At 38.8% G+C, this 18,991-nt stretch overlaps 1 protein-coding gene across 22 annotated transcripts in view; it reads left to right on the forward strand.

Annotated features, from left to right (window-relative positions):
- LOC141794634 (neurexin-1a) overlaps nt 1–18,991 on the forward strand; it is a 469,750-nt gene that overhangs the window by 386,975 nt on the left and 63,784 nt on the right. For all 22 annotated transcript variants that reach the window (XM_074674993.1, XM_074674995.1, XM_074675004.1 and 19 more), the window contains one exon: nt 2,164–2,483. In XM_074674993.1, the coding sequence (XP_074531094.1) occupies nt 2,164–2,483 (320 nt within the window). The remainder of the gene's footprint in view (nt 1–2,163; nt 2,484–18,991) is intronic.

An 18,991-nucleotide genomic window follows, 5' to 3' on the forward strand; every position in this document is an offset into this window, starting at 1 on the left:
TGTAAATATGAATTTAAATCCACTAACTGAAGTAATATAAGCATTGTTAAAATGTCATAAATCATTCCGCATTTTGCTGTAAACATCTAAATGATAATTTAAAAGTGTAGTCATGACTAGTTGTTGAGTGTCTTTTGAAACACTTGTGACACATTTACAGTACAGTACAGTACTGATTGTGATTAAACTGCTAGAATGATAAATAGAGATCAATAAGTGAATTGGCTTCAGATTTCTGAGTCCCTTTAACAGACTTTGTAAATATGTATAGGGCTTTAGATCAAGGAACTGTAATATAAAACAAACTGAGTGCATGCTTTGTTTTTTATAGTTCAATAACTAATTCATACCTTTCACTTCAAATGTGAAATGAGCCCTATCATTTCCCCCTTCTTTGTTTGCTTTGTTGGGTTTCTTTCCGTTCTGTGTTACTTCCTGGGTCTTTTTCTGTCATGAAAAGTTTTTTTTTTTTTCTTGTTTGATTTTCCATGTGCCCGACCATGTCTGTTCTAACTTTGACTTGCCTTGGTTGCTTTTGCTAAAAGGATGAATAGACCCCCACATATCCAGAAGTGTGTCCTGCTTGCTATGAGATTGCAAAGTCCTTTTTTTTCACAGCCTGTAGCCTTTTTCCAAACGGTTATTTTCCATGCTTGCCTTTCACAATATGATTAGAAATCTATACATTTGAAAGGAGCAGACACAAGCAAAGCATGAAGAAGTACAGTGGGGAAAGTAAGTATTGAACACGTCAACTTTTTACTCATCACATTTATTTCCAAAGATGCTTTTCAAACAAAATTTCTACCAGACATTGGTATTAACTCAAATAATCCACACATGAAAAGAAATCACAACGCTCGGGTCGATAAATAATGATTGTGTGGAATTAAGTACGATAACACAGGAAAAAAGTATTGAACCTGATCTGACCAGACAACATTCTCCCAGTATTCTACAGACTTGTCAAGATGCTGTTTAGCAAACTTTGAACCAGCTTCAACATGCCTTTTCTTGAGGAATGGAGTCTTGCGGGCTGAGTGTACATAGAGGCCATGGCAGTGGAGTGCATTGCCAATTGTTTTCTCTGTAACAATTGTACCTGATGCCTCCAAGTCTTTCTGGAGCACTTTCAGGGTGGTCCTTGGCTCGTTGAGTACTCTTCTGACTATCTTTCTGACTCCCTGGTCAGAAATCTTCAAGGAGCTCCTGTGCGTGGCCTGTTGATGGTAAGGTGGTGCTTCTTCCACTTGTGAATAATGGCCCCAACGGTGCTGACTGGAACATTCAGGTGCTTTGATATAAGTCTGTAACCAGTTCCATTCTGATGCTGAGCAACAATCAGGTTGTGAATGTCTTCAGAGAGCTCTTTGCCTTTACCCATCATGAGGTGTGTGGTATTTAACTGCTTAGTGAAAAAAAACACCTTTTTTATAGGACGTTCAAGTAATAATTACTGACAGATTTCAGGCGGTATGGTGCATTTCCTTGCCAAAGTATACAGCCTTTCCATGGTGTGTTCAATACTTTTTTCCTGTGTTATCGTACTTAATTCCACATAATCATTATTTATCGACCTGAACGTTGTGATTTCTTTTCATGTGGGGATTTTTTGAATTAATACCAATATCTGGTAAAAATTTCATTTGAATTGCAGCTTTGGAAATAAATGTAATGAGAAAAAAGTTGACCCGTTCAATACTTATTTTACCCAATGTATATGCTTAGCATTGTGATACCAAAGCGTCACACATTCCCCCTCCCTTAGGCAATTTCCTGCCATTAAATTATCCATTTGTATTTCTCTAAAGATCATGTTATCATTCAAGTACAGTTTAATCTGCTGCACACATAACATTACTGTTTCTGATTAATCTTTTTTTTTATTTCTAGAGTAGACTGCCCTTTTAGCAAAGCTGCTTTAATTTTCTGAATCCTGTGTTATTATTTCACGTTTCTGTTTCTTTTTGTAGGCATCTCATCATTATAACAGCAATAAATTACCCGGGTTTGCCTCTACAACCCGTAATTTATTGGTCCCATTAGCCGCTGGGCAAATAATCTGTCTTCTGTCTTGTTTTTTCTTTTTTTTTCCTGTTCAGTAGAAGTGGCTGAGTCCACAGTTCAACATTCTTGTATATATGTAACATTGTTTTCCCACAGGGCGGCAGCTTACAATCTTCAACAGCCAAACCACTATTCAGATTGGGGGCTGGGAGCGGGACCGGAGTCGATCCTTTCAGGGCCAGCTCTCGGGCCTCTACTATAATGGCTTGAAGGTGTTCAACATGGCTGCCGAGGGCGATCCCAACATTAGGATCCAAGGCAGCGTGCGGCTGGTGGGGGAGTCGCCCTCCTCTATCACGCCGCAGTCGAGCACTACTGCAAACCGCTCGGAGACATCCACGTCCATCATGGAGATCACGACCACCACGGCGTCGAGCAGGCGAGTCAAACAGACGACACCGAGGGAGCCTCAGCAGGTAAGGCGGTCTTTAATCGCTCTGTCGTCACTCACGTCATTACTGTCTCTACTTGATCCATTTTAAAGCACTTATAATGCCCAGCATGCAGCTGAGAACATCCTGGATTCATTAAATACTCGGTGTTATGATGCTCTCTTAAAGTAGAACGCATGTCTCACTCAGCCTTTCTTTTCCTCGACTCCTCTGACCCAAAAAAGTGGAGGAAATAAGAGCATTGTTCCACCATGGAAGCAGCTCCCAGTGCTCACTGTCAGGCTTTTCTCCCCATGCAATCAGATGTGGCACTGTGCAGTGTGTGTGTGTATGTGTGTGTGCATCACAGTGATAACCATCTTAGAGGTCCTCCATCATCTTTATCTGTCCTCCATGAGCTGTGCAGCATCTGCAGGAGCATATTACTCCTCGGATGTCACAATGTGTGACTAAACAATGCAACACAAATCCTGTCACATGAAACGGCGATCAGGCCATGCCCGCACAGCCCCTCCCCCCACAAACTGAAGACATTTCCTCTCAGGCCTGGTGCACTACAACAGCTGCCAGCTGGATCTGGAATCAGAAATACTCATCATGAAAATGCATGATTACTCCATTTGGAGCTGTTTTAATTTCTTGTTTTATTTATTTATTCTGCAAAGTGAGCACGTCTCATAATTGGTACGACTCTTAAACCCCAGAGGTTAACGTGAAAATAAAAGTAGCTACTTGATTAACTTTATGTGCATGGTTGAGTTGGGAGTTAGCTCTCCAAATAATCTGATGGCAGAGCATTTTTCTATAAAATGAGGTTTGTGTTGCCTCATTCGGAGCAATAGTGCAAATGGATTCAAACAGATGAATAAGATAATTCCACAGTTACCACAAAAAGTATGGGAACCTGTTTTGGTGGACTACTTCTTGGCAAAGAAATTAAAAAACAGGTTTGAGTGGAATGAGCTGCAGATCTGGATTTTTGGGTTACAGATGAAATACACAAGATACGTCTGCCGTCCGTCTCCGTTCTGTCACAAATCATATAGATTTCCATTCAAGTCAATGTGTGAACTTACACTGGATTCGCGGCTTGTCCGCCATGTCACAGGTAATGCACAGCCATTAATTCAACATAGGGAAGATCGAGTGGGACAGGAAGTTGCGACTGGGAACTACTCAAAAACACCTAGTGACTTCAAAATATACAGCTGCTCACAGCAGGTGAAGTTCTCCCAATGTGGCGTTGGTGTCCAGTGTTAGCTCTGTTAACCATGTCTGTGAATAGCATGATGCTACTCTGCCTTCTGGTATTCCCTCTGTCACAGCTAGCTCATCTTATTGGAGATAGGTCTTACGTTCCCAAAAACTATGGATGGAAGGACAGGTTGATGTTGTCACTTCTTAGCTCACACCTGAGAACCAGCACGTCATTATCTCCTCCTTCTCCTCATCTTGTGGGTAACATCAGGCCTTGCACCAGCTAACATTGACATGCTAAAGGCTGCTAACAGCTGATTTCACATGGAAACAATGCAGCTATGGTTACATTTTCATTTAAAAGATGGCCATTAAATTGTGAAATATGTTTTATGATTATATGATATCAAATTAGTATAACTAAATATTTCATAATGATCATTTTAAAAATTGCATTTAAAAAAAAGATGACTTTTAATTCATTTTCCAAGCTTTTATTTTTAAAGCAAAATAATTGCAAAGTCAATTTTTATTTCATTATCTCCTTTTCCACAATGGCCTTTTTATTCTATAATGGTATTTAAGAAAATGTTGGGGATTTTTTGTTTTGTTTTGTTTAAAAAAAAAAAAAAAAAAAAAAGCTTGGAAAAGCATTAAAAAAAAATTAATTTAAAAAGTATGAAATAGTTAAAATAATCATTCTGAAATATTTTATTATAATAATTTAATACTAAACAATAATAAATCATATTTGATTTTAACCGTGCCACTTTTAACAATTTAATGGCAAAATTTCACATTTTTTTATTATTCATCAAAATGGTATTTATTTAAAAATCTTGTGTTAATTAAATGTATTATAAATCTTTTGGGGTTCCATATAAATGTAGTTAGATTTAGCATCATATTTGTACACAAAACCACATAGAAAGTGCTTAACATGCTCACATAAGCATGCGTATTGATATTTGAGCAATTTAACAACATGCAGGAGTATTAAGCATCTTTTTCAGTGAGCAGAATATGAATACAGTTTTGTTAAAGTTGTGTATGGAATGGTGAATAAAAAGCCATCGTGTGAGATATTTATCTGTGGCTGTGCTGTCGTATTATGATAAAGAACAGTTACAGTACCAAGCGGATGTGGAAAAACAGGAGCTGGATAGTGTAATGCTTATAAATAACAATCGCCATGATGAGCTGAAGAAATGATGCTATCGATCCTGATTTTTTTTTTTCATTTTTCTTCAAGAACCTTTGTTTCCAGTGAGCTGAATCTGTTAATGTGACCCAGAGAAAAGTACATACTGATAACACCAGCTCAGATGTGAGCAGTTGTTTGTGGGGAGCGCAGACGCAGTCGTTTATAATCAGACAAGTCAAAGACGCAAATGACCCTTTAATCAGGTATTAATCAGCTCTTACAGAAACGTGGTTAAAAATCATTTTGGATTTAACTCGAGTTAATCGGATTGGATAGAGGAAGATTATAGCATCTCCAGGAGGGGATGGGCTTTACTTCAAAATGAGAATCATGAATACACTTCACAGTTTTTCATATTTGACAGATTGTTTGATATTTTCTGTTTAAAGTTTCAATAAGAAAAGATTTAATACGCTTTCATCTCAGCGCATTTCAAAGGGTTTTATGTTTAAGCGCCTTGATGTGAATACCATTCCCACTTTCATTGCCCGGCATAAACTGAAATGGACCTCTTTAAGTATTTATTTCATATAAAGATCTTTGTCCCCCCTCGTCCTGATTGAAAGTGTTGGAAACCCTGAACCATGACCGTCAGTCTATCGCTGAAGCTGTTCCACAGACCTTTCTTTAAGATCAACACTTTCAAAATCAAAACCAAATGTCAAGTACTCTCTTTCAATTTAGCCGACTGTTCAAGCTACAGCTCCTATTATGAAATGACAACTCCCACAGACAATTTACACCTCGCTTCCAGACAAGCAGCTGCAAAGACCCCACTTCTCTCCTTTCTCCGACCTGCGACCGTCCAAGCAGTTTGTGTAAGGGTCTGCAGATGCTGACAAATAACACAATCATAAATATTGATCCAGTGGAATGGTTTTCTCTCAGACTCAGCACGGCTCCTGGACCGTTGCAGGAGCATGTAATGCAGCAGAAATATCAGACAATAGAGTATAATTATATCCCAGCTGCATGCGGCGTAATAAATTGCCACCAAGGAACCACGAGATTGGCAGAAAGGAACAGGCCTGATAAGATGGATGCCCGTCTTTTGCAGACCTTGTCATACGCAGAGAAATAAATGACCATGAGAATCAGAGAGGCTGTGTATTACAGAGATAGTCACTCATTTACATGTTTTCTGCTTTAGTACTCTGGAAGTCATTACAGCTTTATACTGAGAATGGTTTCATCAATAATGGTTCAATCATTAGCAGTTATTGGATTTGATATTCTTTAACACAGTAATGTATCACTTTGACTTCAGGCAAGTTTGTGCTGATGATGGTGGTAAATTTAAGTGTTTATCTGAAACCAGACATCCCTGTAACGAGTGAAACTGAGTCTGCTGTCATTAAACGGTTGTGTACTATTTAAAATCCCATAGCAGAATTACTGATTATAAATCTGACACTTGCAGCTTCTGTTTTGGAGCAGTAAAGAGAATCAGAGTACTGTGTGCGTCTCTTAATAAAGCCAATAAAGCTGAATAAAGCCGAGAGAGACCAAGCCATTGCTGTAAACCACTGAGGCGCCACATCTGGATAATAACTGATGCGCTCTTGTTTGCTTTATGATGGATGAAACCCCACATTTTGTTTGCTTTTCAATAGTTAGGGATGGGTACTGGATTAGGTACTTTTACAGGTACCAACCAAAGTCTGTCTGTAGTACCGAGTATTTATTCACATAAAATCAAAAGCTATCATCTTTCAGTATCGTAACGCATCCAGGTGACTTTGAGGGAGTGAAAGAGTCTGTGATTTTCCTACTAGACATGAACACAGCATTGCAGGTTTATATATGGAGAAATACATTTCAGTCAGACAACTCACGTTTGAATTGTTTATTTAGCAGCAAATATATTTTATGTTTGGCGTCCAGGCTCCGGCCTCATCACCCCTCACAATAAATTTACATGGTGACATTGAGGAGTGATGAGCAAAACATACTGAACATAATCCCCCCCGGAGCCTGCAGGTGGTTGCTGGGGTGGTGGTGGGGGCAAAGAAACATGCAGCATTACAAACGCAGGGCAGCCAAGGCATTGACAGGCAGAGAGGGATGAGAGACTCCCGGTTTAAATAGACCGCCAAATTGAGAGAGTGTGATTGCAAGATGGTTATGACGTGTGAGACACGTGGTATGTGTATAGCAGTGCTGCTCGAATTGACTGCCTGAACTAGCTCGCGGGCTCGCCCCATATGCTAAATTGAAAACTTTGAGATTTTATTATTGAACAAATTAATGTTTATTACCAAATAAACACACAAAAAAGTACCAGAAATTGGTATCCTAGAGTACCGATACCGTTTGCCATCTGTACCATATCATTTCAAATGTGTAAGGTACCCATACCCAAATAACCATTAACCAAATGATTGTTCACCCTCTTGCTAGCTTAGGGAATGGTGTTCAACAACTGTTTGACCTTTCTGGGTGAAACACCTGCACACGCCAACAAGTTCACAACCATATAAAGAATTACATTCATGATTATGAAAAAACATAAACGTAAACAACCCCATTCATAATCTGCTCCTACAAATCCTGTGTTATGGTTATGGTGGAATGCAAATCATAATTTGCATTGAACTTTTTTTTAAAGTATTATTAATTTTATTTTATTTTAATGAAAATCATATATAAGAATAACTGAAGTCCTGAAAACGAACTAGTGTTGGAATTAACTCATGATGCGTTCACACCAAACGCAAATGGTAGCCTAATCAGCGCGTACACAAATACAGAATCATTTTGTGTTTACTCAATTAATTTGCGCAAATAACTAACCCTACTCAAGTGACAGAAATGGTTTTTAAATTTAACCAGATAATCCAACCGTTCCATGCTCTTCCTTCAAAGTTAGAGCCTTCTCATCATTATACCCCATAAAAGCAGGAAGTAACACCAAACCTGCCAAACCCCCCGATTTCTGCATAAATCTCCCGCTTTTTAACCAGATTTCCCATTGAACACTGGATTTGTCATTTCTCCCGATTATCCCCGATTTTTATCATGTTGATACAAATTAAAGGCTAGTTCATAAGCAGTATGTAGGACATGTGTTGTCAGGCCTGGCAACCCAATTCTGACCAGCTTGCACATACATATTGCACATATATGGCTTTGTCAAAGGCTCATGTTGGCAGGTATGTAACTCAGAGTTCAGGGCTTTCCTCATTGGGTGCACAGCCTGGACTGCTAGGCTACACCAATGCTCCAAAAAAGTCCAATATTTTATAAAAGAATCAACCTCTACCTCCACTAGCCTTTTATCCATTGGCCATCAGGGGATCTCGATGCTCATTGGCTATTGTGATGGAAACATTTAGATGGCGTTTCAGTTTTTCCATATCTCTTGTGTCACCTGACATAAACTCAAATCTTTACAGTGGCTTGGAAAAACTCACACCAATGATTTTGTTTGTGTTTTGTGTGAATCACCAAGAATCACCATAAGATTAATTCCAAAACAAAGACAAAAAACTTGGCAGTACAAGTTTTAACTTTCAGGGTGATAAATTTAAAGAGTTGTGCGTTATGTCTACAAACCATCTTTTGCATTTAGTGTGTTTACATCAGTGGCTTCCTCAGCCTGACTCAAGTTAAAACAAACACTCAAGCAGGAATGGGAAAAACTCTTGGTGGGCAATAATACATGAACAAACAAGTATCATGAAAGAGCAACAACTGTGACCCGCCCAAATTTTATGTCTGCAAGGAAATAAACCAAAGCCTTTGAAGGGACATCAGCAAATAATTGAATGTGCTTTGATGTTGGTCTGGGAGGCTGTAATGATGAAATGACTCTGGGGTGAATCTCATGTTCGGCTGTGAAAATCTCTGATAGCTGATGTCGTCACTTTCGGGGGAAAATGAGAGGAAGGTCTTATCTTTTCCAAACAAAAGAGAAAAAACTTCAGAATCTGTGAGCATTAAGGGCAGTTTGGCTTAAAGAAAATTTGATATGCTAAGGATTTGTTTTGTCCATGTGTTGGATTGATGCTGGATGTGACTCAAGCTTAATTCCAAATGCTGAGATTCATGCACTGCAATGCACCAAGCCAGTGTAATTTACAGAGAAAATGCAAACAGGTGGAGTGCAACACATGTGCAGCAGAACTAATAGTGTGTGATGGTGCTGTGTGTGCATTTAAATGAGTCGTTAAGAGTTCAATAAGTGGAGAAATGGTCCCTTTGTATGCAAATGAGCCTCTCTGATTAAAATATGATGGCTCATAGCATCACTCATCTACAAAACAAGAGCAAAGTGTGCAGAACTGTACATTTTCACATGCATGTTGGGGCTCATACACTCACTGGCCACTTTATGAGGCACACCTGTCCAACTGCTCGTTAACGCAAATTTCAAATCAGTCAATCACATGGCAGCAACTCAATGCATTTAGACATGTAGACATGGTCAAGACGATCTGCTGCAGTTCAAAGTGAGCATCAGAATGGAGAAGAAAGGTGATTTGAGGGACTTTGAACGTGGCATGGTTGTTGGTCTGAGTATTTCAGAAACTGCTGATCTACTGGGATTTTAACCCACAACCATCTCTAGGGTTTACAGAGAATGGTCCCAAAAAGAGAAAATATCCAGTGAGCAGCAGTTCTGTGTGACAAAAATGCCTTGTTGATGCCAGAGGTCAGAGGAGAATGGACAGACTGGTTGGAGCTGATAGAAAGGAAACAGTAACTCAAATAACCACTGGTTACAACCGAGGTCTGCAGAAGAGCATCTCTGAACACACAACACGTCCAACCTTGAGGGAGATGGGCTACAGCAGCAGAAGACCACACCGGGTGACCCTCCTGTCAGCTAAGAACAGGAAACTGAGGCTACAATTCACACAGCAACACCAAAACTGGACAATAGAAGATTGGAAAAACGTTGCCTGGTCTGATGAGTCTGGATTTCTGCTCCACATTCAGATGGTAGGGTCAGAATTTGGCGTCAACAACATGAAAGCATGGATCCATCCTGCCTTGCCAATGGTTCAGGCTGCTGCTGCTGGTGTAATGGTGTGGGGGATATTTTCTTGGCTCACTTTGGGCCCCTAAGTACCGACTGAGCATGGTTTAAAGTCCACAGCCTACCTGAGTATTGTTGCTGACCATGTCCATCCCTTTATGAGCACAGTGTACCCATCTTCTGATGGCTACTTCCAGCAGGATAACGCTCCATGTCATAAAGCTGGAATCATCTCAGACTGCTTTCTTCAACATGACAATGAATTCCCTGTACTCAAATGTCCTCCACAGTCCCCAGATCTCAATCCAATAGAGCACCTTTGGGATGTGGTGGAACGGGAGATTCTCATCATGGATGTTCAGCCCACAAATCTGCAGCAACTGTGTGATGGTATCATGTCAAAATGGACCAAACTCTCTGAGGAATGTTTCCAGTACTTTGTTGAATCTATGCCACCAAGGATTAAGGCAGTTCTGAAGGCAATAGGGGGTCCAATTCAGAACTAGCAAGGTCTACCTAATAAAGTGGCTGGGAAGTGTAAATTATAAAGGACATTGCTTCCTGTTGTAAGCATATGATACACAATTCTTGGTGATAACAGGCGCCACAGTTTTCTCCACTGACTTCCCCCCTTTAGATTCAGGTGCTGCACTCTCAGGTCATATTAATAGACCTCCTTTAAACTGACCTGCTAAGGCTTGGAAATATGAGTGTAGTGAAGGCTAGCAGTGATGGTTAAGGTATTATCGTATGCACTCAATCAGAAGAAAAAGGTCATTGGATTAAAGAGTTGCTCAGCGGTGGAGGCAGAAAGATGAATGAGCCGTGCAGAAACGTGTGCATCGGGAGATGTCAATGTGCTGTGTTTGATCCGACGTGACGACCTTCCCTCAGAGAGCTCCTGCAGCAGGACGTTACAGTCTCAGGACGCTACCCTTCCAAAGAGATCGTGTCTGGCCTGTGTGAAAAGAGACGGTGCGTTCACTGTCCTTTCCTGTGAATAGTCAGCGTTTTAATCATTGTCCAGCTGTTCCATCTCTCCTCTGATGGCCGCTGCAATTCAGTCAACGCTTTTATGTCCTGAGAGCCTCGCTTTACTGGGACACATACATTTTTAGTGAGGCTGGCCTCAGAGGAAATGGGAAGGCTAATGTTGGCAATATCAGGCTTTAAGTGTTGAAGCTCGATGACAAGGGTGCTCCAGAAAATGCTCATGATGGGCTGCTGTTGAAGAGGGCAGTTAGAGTTATAGAAAAAAAGATGTCAGAGGATATATCTAATGTCTTTAAGGCCATGAAAGGTTCGGTTAAAGCAGTTTTCCAAACACTACAGTTGATAACTCTGAGTGCGTGGCTTCAATGTCAAGCAGAAGTTTGCAGTGATCACTACAGTCTTCCTTTGCACATATGGTTTATTATGCCAGGACAGGCCGATCTTTCAGTGTCACTGGCTCTGTTGATTAAAGCTTTGTCTCCGCGCTCTGCCTCACTTACTTCTTGGAGGGTAAAGTCTGCGCTGATCATCATCAGTGTAACGACTCCGAGGGGTCAGGAGGGACTCGGCCTTCTCAGGTGGCCCATCAAAAAGTTCCCTAAAAGCTCCGCTGGGGTCGTGTTGTTATTGAATACTGAGGGCCTCAGCTTATGGGGAACATTATATTAATGTCATCCTTCTCAAACCACTGGGTGTCCACTCATGCTTTATTAACGGGAACATTATCATCTCAGAGCTCGCTGGCTTAATCTGGAAAGAAATGCACCATGGGAAAAGCTGATGAGTCAGAATTGTTATTTTAACAATGATTTGAATTTTCCTCTTGCTTAGGGGATAATTGGATTGATTTAATTCCAGGACTTACATCCTACTCAAACACAGAGATAGCAGAGAATTGTGGGACCTTGCCCTGAGTCGACCTCATTCAGAGGTTTCCACTCTCAGCTCTTATGTGTCAAGCTTCCTCTTCAGCATCTTTTTTGTTGTTTTTGTTGCTGTGTGTTTCCTGCTCTGCATGGAGGAGGTTTCTTACTGTATGGACCCAGCATAATGAAGCCTTTGCTCTCTGCAGCAGGGCCTGGTCACGTCTAATTAAACTTTAAGACACTTGGGCATACATTCACAAACAATGGACTCCCCTCTGTCCAAAAAACAAAACAAGACCCTTTCATTTTTCTTCAGCTGCTGTTTTAATTAGAGTTGACTGGAACTCAAACAAGCTACAAAATTGCACCAAACACAGCCATAAATGAAAGACTTGATATTAAGGTTTGCCACTCTATGTGCTAATCTTGTTCAGTTAAAACCTGAATATATCAGTGATGTAGACTGCACGGAAAATTGTGCTTTACTGCAGCTTTGGTTGTATATGTATGATTCGAAATAGTTACGACAGAGTTTGAGCTACAAAAATCTGGTTTCTAGTCAGTTGTCATGTAATGATAGCAGGATGAATCAAAGGATAAATGGCGTGATAATATACAGGAACTGGAAAGCCTAGTACTTAAAGAAAAAGTGTAAAAAGCTAGAAAGGCAAATCTATCAGGTGATTCAAACTAGCTAAAAACACCACACTTTGGTAAAATGGTGAATGGAATATTTCTTATACTGTGATTTTCTTGCTTTTCTAATCAGTTAAAGCACTTTTACCTTGCTCCTCACTTTTGGGATTTAGTATGTTGCTCTCAAACACCTCAGCGGTAGAAGCTGGCATCATACTGCCAACTCTCTAATTTTGAGATGACCCACTCATCCATAATGAAAATCAGAGATTCAAACACTGGGCTTCCTCTAAGCTAAAAAACAACAGCAGCTTTCAGAAACCAGACTGTTTTAGCCTTAGGATTCCAACAGCATTCAGTGTTGGGGAAACAAAACATTTTTTTCAATTTATTTACATATTCTTTTATTTATCATTTTTATTTAATTTAATTGTTTTTTATTTTTTATGCATTTTTTATTATTCTTTTTTTTTGTTTATTTATCGATTTATTATTTTATTTATTTATTCTTTTTTTTGAGTTATCACTGATAGATTTTGGGAAGTGTTTTTTAGTCCAAGCATTTTTTTTTTCATTTAATTTTGTGTTTATCATTTATTTTTATTTCTTTATTTATTTGTTTATTAATTAATTTATTATTTATTTATTAATTTTTGAGTCACCACTGAAAGATTTTTGAAGGTCTTTTTTTAAGTCCAAGCATATGTATATATTTTTTTTTTTTCATAAAAAATATATACATTGTGTTGTTTATTTATTTATTTTATTTATTTAATCAATTTTTTATTTTATTTTATTTTTTATTTTATATGTTTTTTTTGAGTCATCACTGATAGATTTTGGGAAGTGTTTTTAAGTCCAAGCATTTTTTTTTCCTTTAAATTATTGTGTTTATCACTTATTTTTTATTTATTTATAGATTTATTTTTGATTCACCAGTGATGGATTTTGGGGAGTTTTTTTTTTAGTCCAAGTATATGTATATATTTTTTTCATAAAATGTTATTTTTTTATTGTCATTTATTTGTAAATTATTTTTCCTGTTTGGCTGTCAAAGTAGGTAATTATACAAGTAAGATGGCAAAAAACATGTGAATGACTTAGTTTGCCATTTTATACCTAATCCAGACAAATATTAGTGCAGTCATGTCACATCTAAGGTTTAAAGTACACAGTCTTTTTTTAATTTCAAGTCTTGCTTTGTTATCAGAAACCAAATACCTTTATCTGGTGAAGAAGTTGTGCGATTCAACCGAGGCTCTGTTCACACAGCAGCTAAAAATGACCTGAATCAAATTTCTTTTTTTGCCTGAATGTGACCCGTATCTGCTTTGTTTTTGACAGTCTGAACAGCACAAGTCGCACTGAGTGTGACATTTTTGAACCAGATTCAAGCCACTTTCAAATGTGGTGCTGAATCGGATATGTATGAGAACCTTTTGCAAATGTGGTCGCAGTCTGAACAGCCAGGTTGCATTTAATGTGACTTTTACGTCATTATGGAGCACAGGTCAGGCTCAATGAACACAAACATTGAAGGAAAACGAAAGTGAAACTTAAGTGTGTGTTCCTGTTTCTTGTGAAGCGCTGGAAGAGGAACAGGAGGGGATCATACAGGAAGCAAATAAGCCTAAATAAACAGCTACACTTAAGAAAACAAGGTCCAAAAATCTGGGGCCATGTTCATTTCCTTGAACACTGTTAAGTGCAAGGCGTTACAATGTTCAATTGAGCATGTGGGTTACTTCAGGAGCAGTTCATATCTCAAAATGTAATGTGAACAAACAAAAAGCTGTGTTTGAACAGTAAATTTAAATTGAGCATTAAGGCTCACAGTGTTAATGTAGCCTTAGTTTCAGTCAAGAATAATAAAATATATATAACACCTCATTTATTCATTGTTGGGGAAAATGAGAACCTCCCATCTTGCATCTATTTTCTAACCTTTGTCTTAATTGGAGACACATTAGAGAAATCCAGCCGCACGTTTGCTAATGTAATCCAAAGTGTCAACACACACGAGGCAGCTCGGGGAACTAACTAACAGTTGATACCAGAATAATGCTGCTTTTAGCGCTTCACTTGTCTCTGCGGACCACAACCCTGTTTCTGTGTAATGGTGTGATACCTGACAGGTGACACAGGTGTTCATTATGCAAGTTTAGAATATTGCACAGCGCACTGATTGTTGCAGCTTGCAGCAGAAGCTGCTTCTTAAAATGAGTGAAAATGTCAGACTTCAGCAGTATAGCCTTTAATGCCAGATGATGCTTAATCAAAGCTCTCAGGGATAAAAGATCGCAGCCTGTGTAGCCGTTACCCTCCCCACAACTCAACACAGGAAGAAAAAAAATGCAGCCTGCTATCTTGAAGAGCCATTGAGAGTTCTTGACAGTGATGGATCCTCACGTACATTGCTCTGTATTATCAAGCCTGGCCAGCGCACATACTGTATATAAATCTGGTGAGCGGTCATAGTGTGAGGGTGCCATCCACCACCAAAGCTGTCAGTAGGAACATCCTGTAAAGGTGGTGTTAGCTGCGGCTACATCGGGACACGAGGACAGAATCCTTCAGAGGGAAAAATGTTTGATAAGACTTTATATGTCTGAGTTATTGTTTAAAGAAGTAAACTATGCAGTGATCACTTGTAATTATGTTTTCTTAGGTTTTGATTTCATAATTTCTCTCTTTATTTCATCATCCAACTTTTATTCCTTTCCTTAAAAATCTGAAAAATAAATAAATTAATAAATAAATAAAATAAAGTTTATGTTATCATGACAGTTTTTTACTGGTAATAGAGAAGTTGAATAAATCTACAAAATTACTGGACACCTACTGATAATTTAAAATAAATACTCACCATCATTGCAAGAAGTCAACATCTCTATCACTAACTTCTCAAGTCCACCACAAAATATTTACTAGTTCAACTATTTTTGTTTAGTTTGTCCTTCAACACCACAGTATTTGTCGATATAACTCACCATATTCATGGGTACTTAAACCTGGTTCCTGTATGGAATCCTGTTTATCATCAGCCTTTATGCTTAACGATTCCCTCATTCTTCATGTTACGCTGGAGCTGCCAGACCTAATGTTGACTAGCCTGCCACAGCTACCTTAGCTTAGCAGTTAGAGAACTAGATTCCCATTCAATACATTCAACATGTCATACATAATTTAATAGACCAAAAACGACATGGAAAAAATAGCGCTAGCTTAATGCTAATATATACTGGAAATTGCATTGATATGCTAGCAGTTAGCATACATAGGTATAACTTTGGTTTTGAAACAGAATTTCAACTGCTATCACGAAGACTTATCACAGTTAATCTTTGTGATGGGGACTGGGAACTCTACATGTCAAAATACTCACAGCAAGCTCAATGTTCTTTAAGTACTTTGAGACGCTGGATGGCCTACCTCGACGTATTACAAAACAGTCAGGGTTCCTACAGCTTAGGGCAGGTTAAATTCAAGACTTTTAAAGACTTTTCAATGCTATTTGAAATTGAATTGAAGTACAACTTAACAATAAACACAAATGCAAAAAACACCACATACATTGGGAGGCGCTACAGAGTTCCTCTGGCCGAAGGTCTTTTTAAAAAGTCTTCTATACCAAACGCTGCCACCATTTTTAATATGACTAAATGGCAAATCAACAAAATACTGTGTTTTATTTATTTAACTACATCTTATTTTACTTCTACTTTTATATTATGTCATATATATGTTTTTATGTATGACATTATTTTGTATTTAGGTGCTGTCTGTCTCTTGTGCTGGTGAGCCAAAGCCATTTTTCCACTTTGATGGACATATTCTATTCTATTCTATTCTATTCTATTATATTATATTATATTATATTATATTATATTATATTATATTATATTATATTATATGATTATACAGGGTTAGAGACAATTAATAGAGTCCCAGCTGCAACCACATTAATGTTTGTTGGTTCCGCCATCCTGATTACGTGATGTTACCACGAGAGTCACTTGGTAAATTTCTCAAAAAATGAAAAATAAGTATGAGCATTTATTTTGAAGTTTGGGACTATTTATAGTCATACTAATGTGTTGACATTTTTTAAGACTTATAAAGATTAATTTAAGACATTTTAAGGCCATCTAAGGCCTTGGTGATAAATTCATGAATTCAGTGCCTCTGAAGACTTTTTCAGGATCCGCGGGAACTCTGACAGTACATCAATGTCATGACATGCAATTTTGACTTATTTCTATTTATTCACATCCATAGATGTCCAGACCCAGTTACCCATTTCATATTTATTGGCTTATGAACACGGAGAAAGCTCACAAAGGGAATTGATAAGGAATCAGATCAATGAGCAGAAATGATAAGGGCATTGCTATCGATAAATCTTATCAATACACATCCCTGGTTCTGACCCTCTTGGATTTGCAGTGCGTAGACTTTGGAGTATTCAATGATTACCATTAAAGGTTGAAAGATTCCCTTGCCTACCCCTCCAACTGACCTTCAACAAGAAGCTCCTGACAATTAAGATCTTCCTTTTGTCAAGTTAAATACAGAAATATTGTGGTGCAAGATTGCAACTTCCACGTAAGAGGACCTGAAACTCATCATTTCAATTCAGTCCATCTAAAACTTGCGTTTCAAATTGTCTATATGGTTGAAAAGAGGAAGTCAAGGGATCAGAAGTCAACATCAGCACACAGTGCCAAGACAAACTCATAAAGCTCCATGTATTTCTGTGAAAACGTAAGAACCCTGACCTGCTGGCACCCTGCTCTGCAGAGCTCTGAGATGGAAACAGAACAACCCTTCACTCCGGCCAATAACACTTGTCTTTTCAGGCCATACAATATATTTTTTAATGCAACAATAATATTTGACCTCATACTGCGTTCCATGCGCGCCATCTTTCTTTCATAACCTTCCTGCTTGGTGCAATTTCTGCTTTATAGCTTGTTGCTAGTGGAAATTCAACAAATGCAGATTATAGCCTGTTCCGAGGGAGAATGGATGGCCGCTATGTCACATCATTGCCACCAAATAGCCAATTGGTCTCACTGTTTCTGAATTAACCCCAGGTGAGGTGGGCGTAATGGCCGTTAGAGGGAAGTGAGGAACATTCAAAACACATTGTGCGGGCCATTTCATTTGCAGTCACAGCACACGGTTCAGTTCCAGCTGAACTGGCTTGTAGTGGCCGTGTTTGTCTTGGTCCCTGAGACGAGGGGCACAAACCCGGCCTCTCTGTAATTCACGGGGATAATCGAAGATTTGACGTACTGCTCTGCTGCAGCTCCGGTGCGATGTTTGGGTACCTGCAAGCCTCCCTCACCGGCGCTCACAAACACAATAAAATAAACTTAGTGTCACAGTAATCTCCTGGTGAAAAATCTTCTGCAACTTTGAACCAAATAACTGTTCAGTGTGCAGCTTCTCTCCTCTTACAATCATCCACGCACACCGTCTCTTTATTGTATCTGCTCCTGCACCTTCAGGCGTTGTTGTGATTGTCTAGATACTAGTAGGGATTATTGTTTTACAAGCTAAGGCTGCAATAAGTCTGCACAGCACAGATTTAATACTAATCCTGCATGCATCAATATCCAGACCTGAGACTTATCTCGGGTATTAAGCACTCCTCGGGCAACTGCACACATGCAGTGCAGGTTCTTTAATTGTGCTACATGATGTGATACTCGGATCTGAGGTAAAGGATGACTCAATCTTCATGCTTCTTAATTTTTTGCACCGCTTCTCTCTGATCTTTAGGAAAGATCTGGATGTCAAAAAAAGTTTCCCATCAGAATGCGGACATATTCTGTGAAGTTCCTCTAAAGCTTCATTTCCTGGTCTAACCCACTCTGTGAAGTTAAAATTACAGAAATGTGTCACAAGCAGCTACAAAATGAGCATTTTCCAAATTAAATGTTGATTATTTTGGTTCATCAGCAAAAGAGAAAGAGGGAACCACGAGTCTGTTCCAGAAAAGTGGAGCGATTTCTTAATGATGGTGTTGAGATACATACAATTCCAGTGTAAATCTGCAGCAGTAGCATCAACACTGAAAATGAATCCACAATATCCCCCTCAGATCCAGGATCATCCTTTGGTACAGTTCAAAATGAAGGAAGGCATACACAGTGGGTCTTGAGGATGATTTTAACCCAAGAAGCATGACTGACTTTAAAGATCAGCCACGTTTCAGCCAATGAAAACATGTAGTTTGCATTGCAGTGTGAAGGGAGGAAGAAAAGGAAATCCTGGCATGATCAGCTGCCTCTGGCTGATTGCTTGAAATTGGTGGCAAATCTAAAATTTGGGTCAACTGACTTCAAATTCTCCCACTGTGAAAATATTGTTACTAGGGTTGCACTTTTTTTTTTTTTTTTTCAAAATTCTTTATTTCTTGCATTGATGAACTTTAAGAAAACAAAAGAACATCAAAATGGTCATTCATAGGGATGGGTATTGATAGCAATGCACTTATTGATTGTGCTTTAAGGCTGGTTCTGTATCAATTCCCTTATCAGTTCCTCCTGTGGATTTGCTGTGTATAAAAAGTAGCTTTACAGGTTTTCTGTGTCAACATTTTATTGAGTTTATAGGTAAATAAATATGGAATTGGCCAATTAAATTG

This window comes from Halichoeres trimaculatus, unplaced genomic scaffold, assembly GCF_033239565.1.
Source record: "Halichoeres trimaculatus isolate MK-OKI-2021-1 unplaced genomic scaffold, fHalTri1.1 fHalTri1_scaffold_8, whole genome shotgun sequence".
In the NCBI taxonomy this organism is placed as follows: domain Eukaryota; kingdom Metazoa; phylum Chordata; class Actinopteri; order Labriformes; family Labridae; genus Halichoeres; species Halichoeres trimaculatus.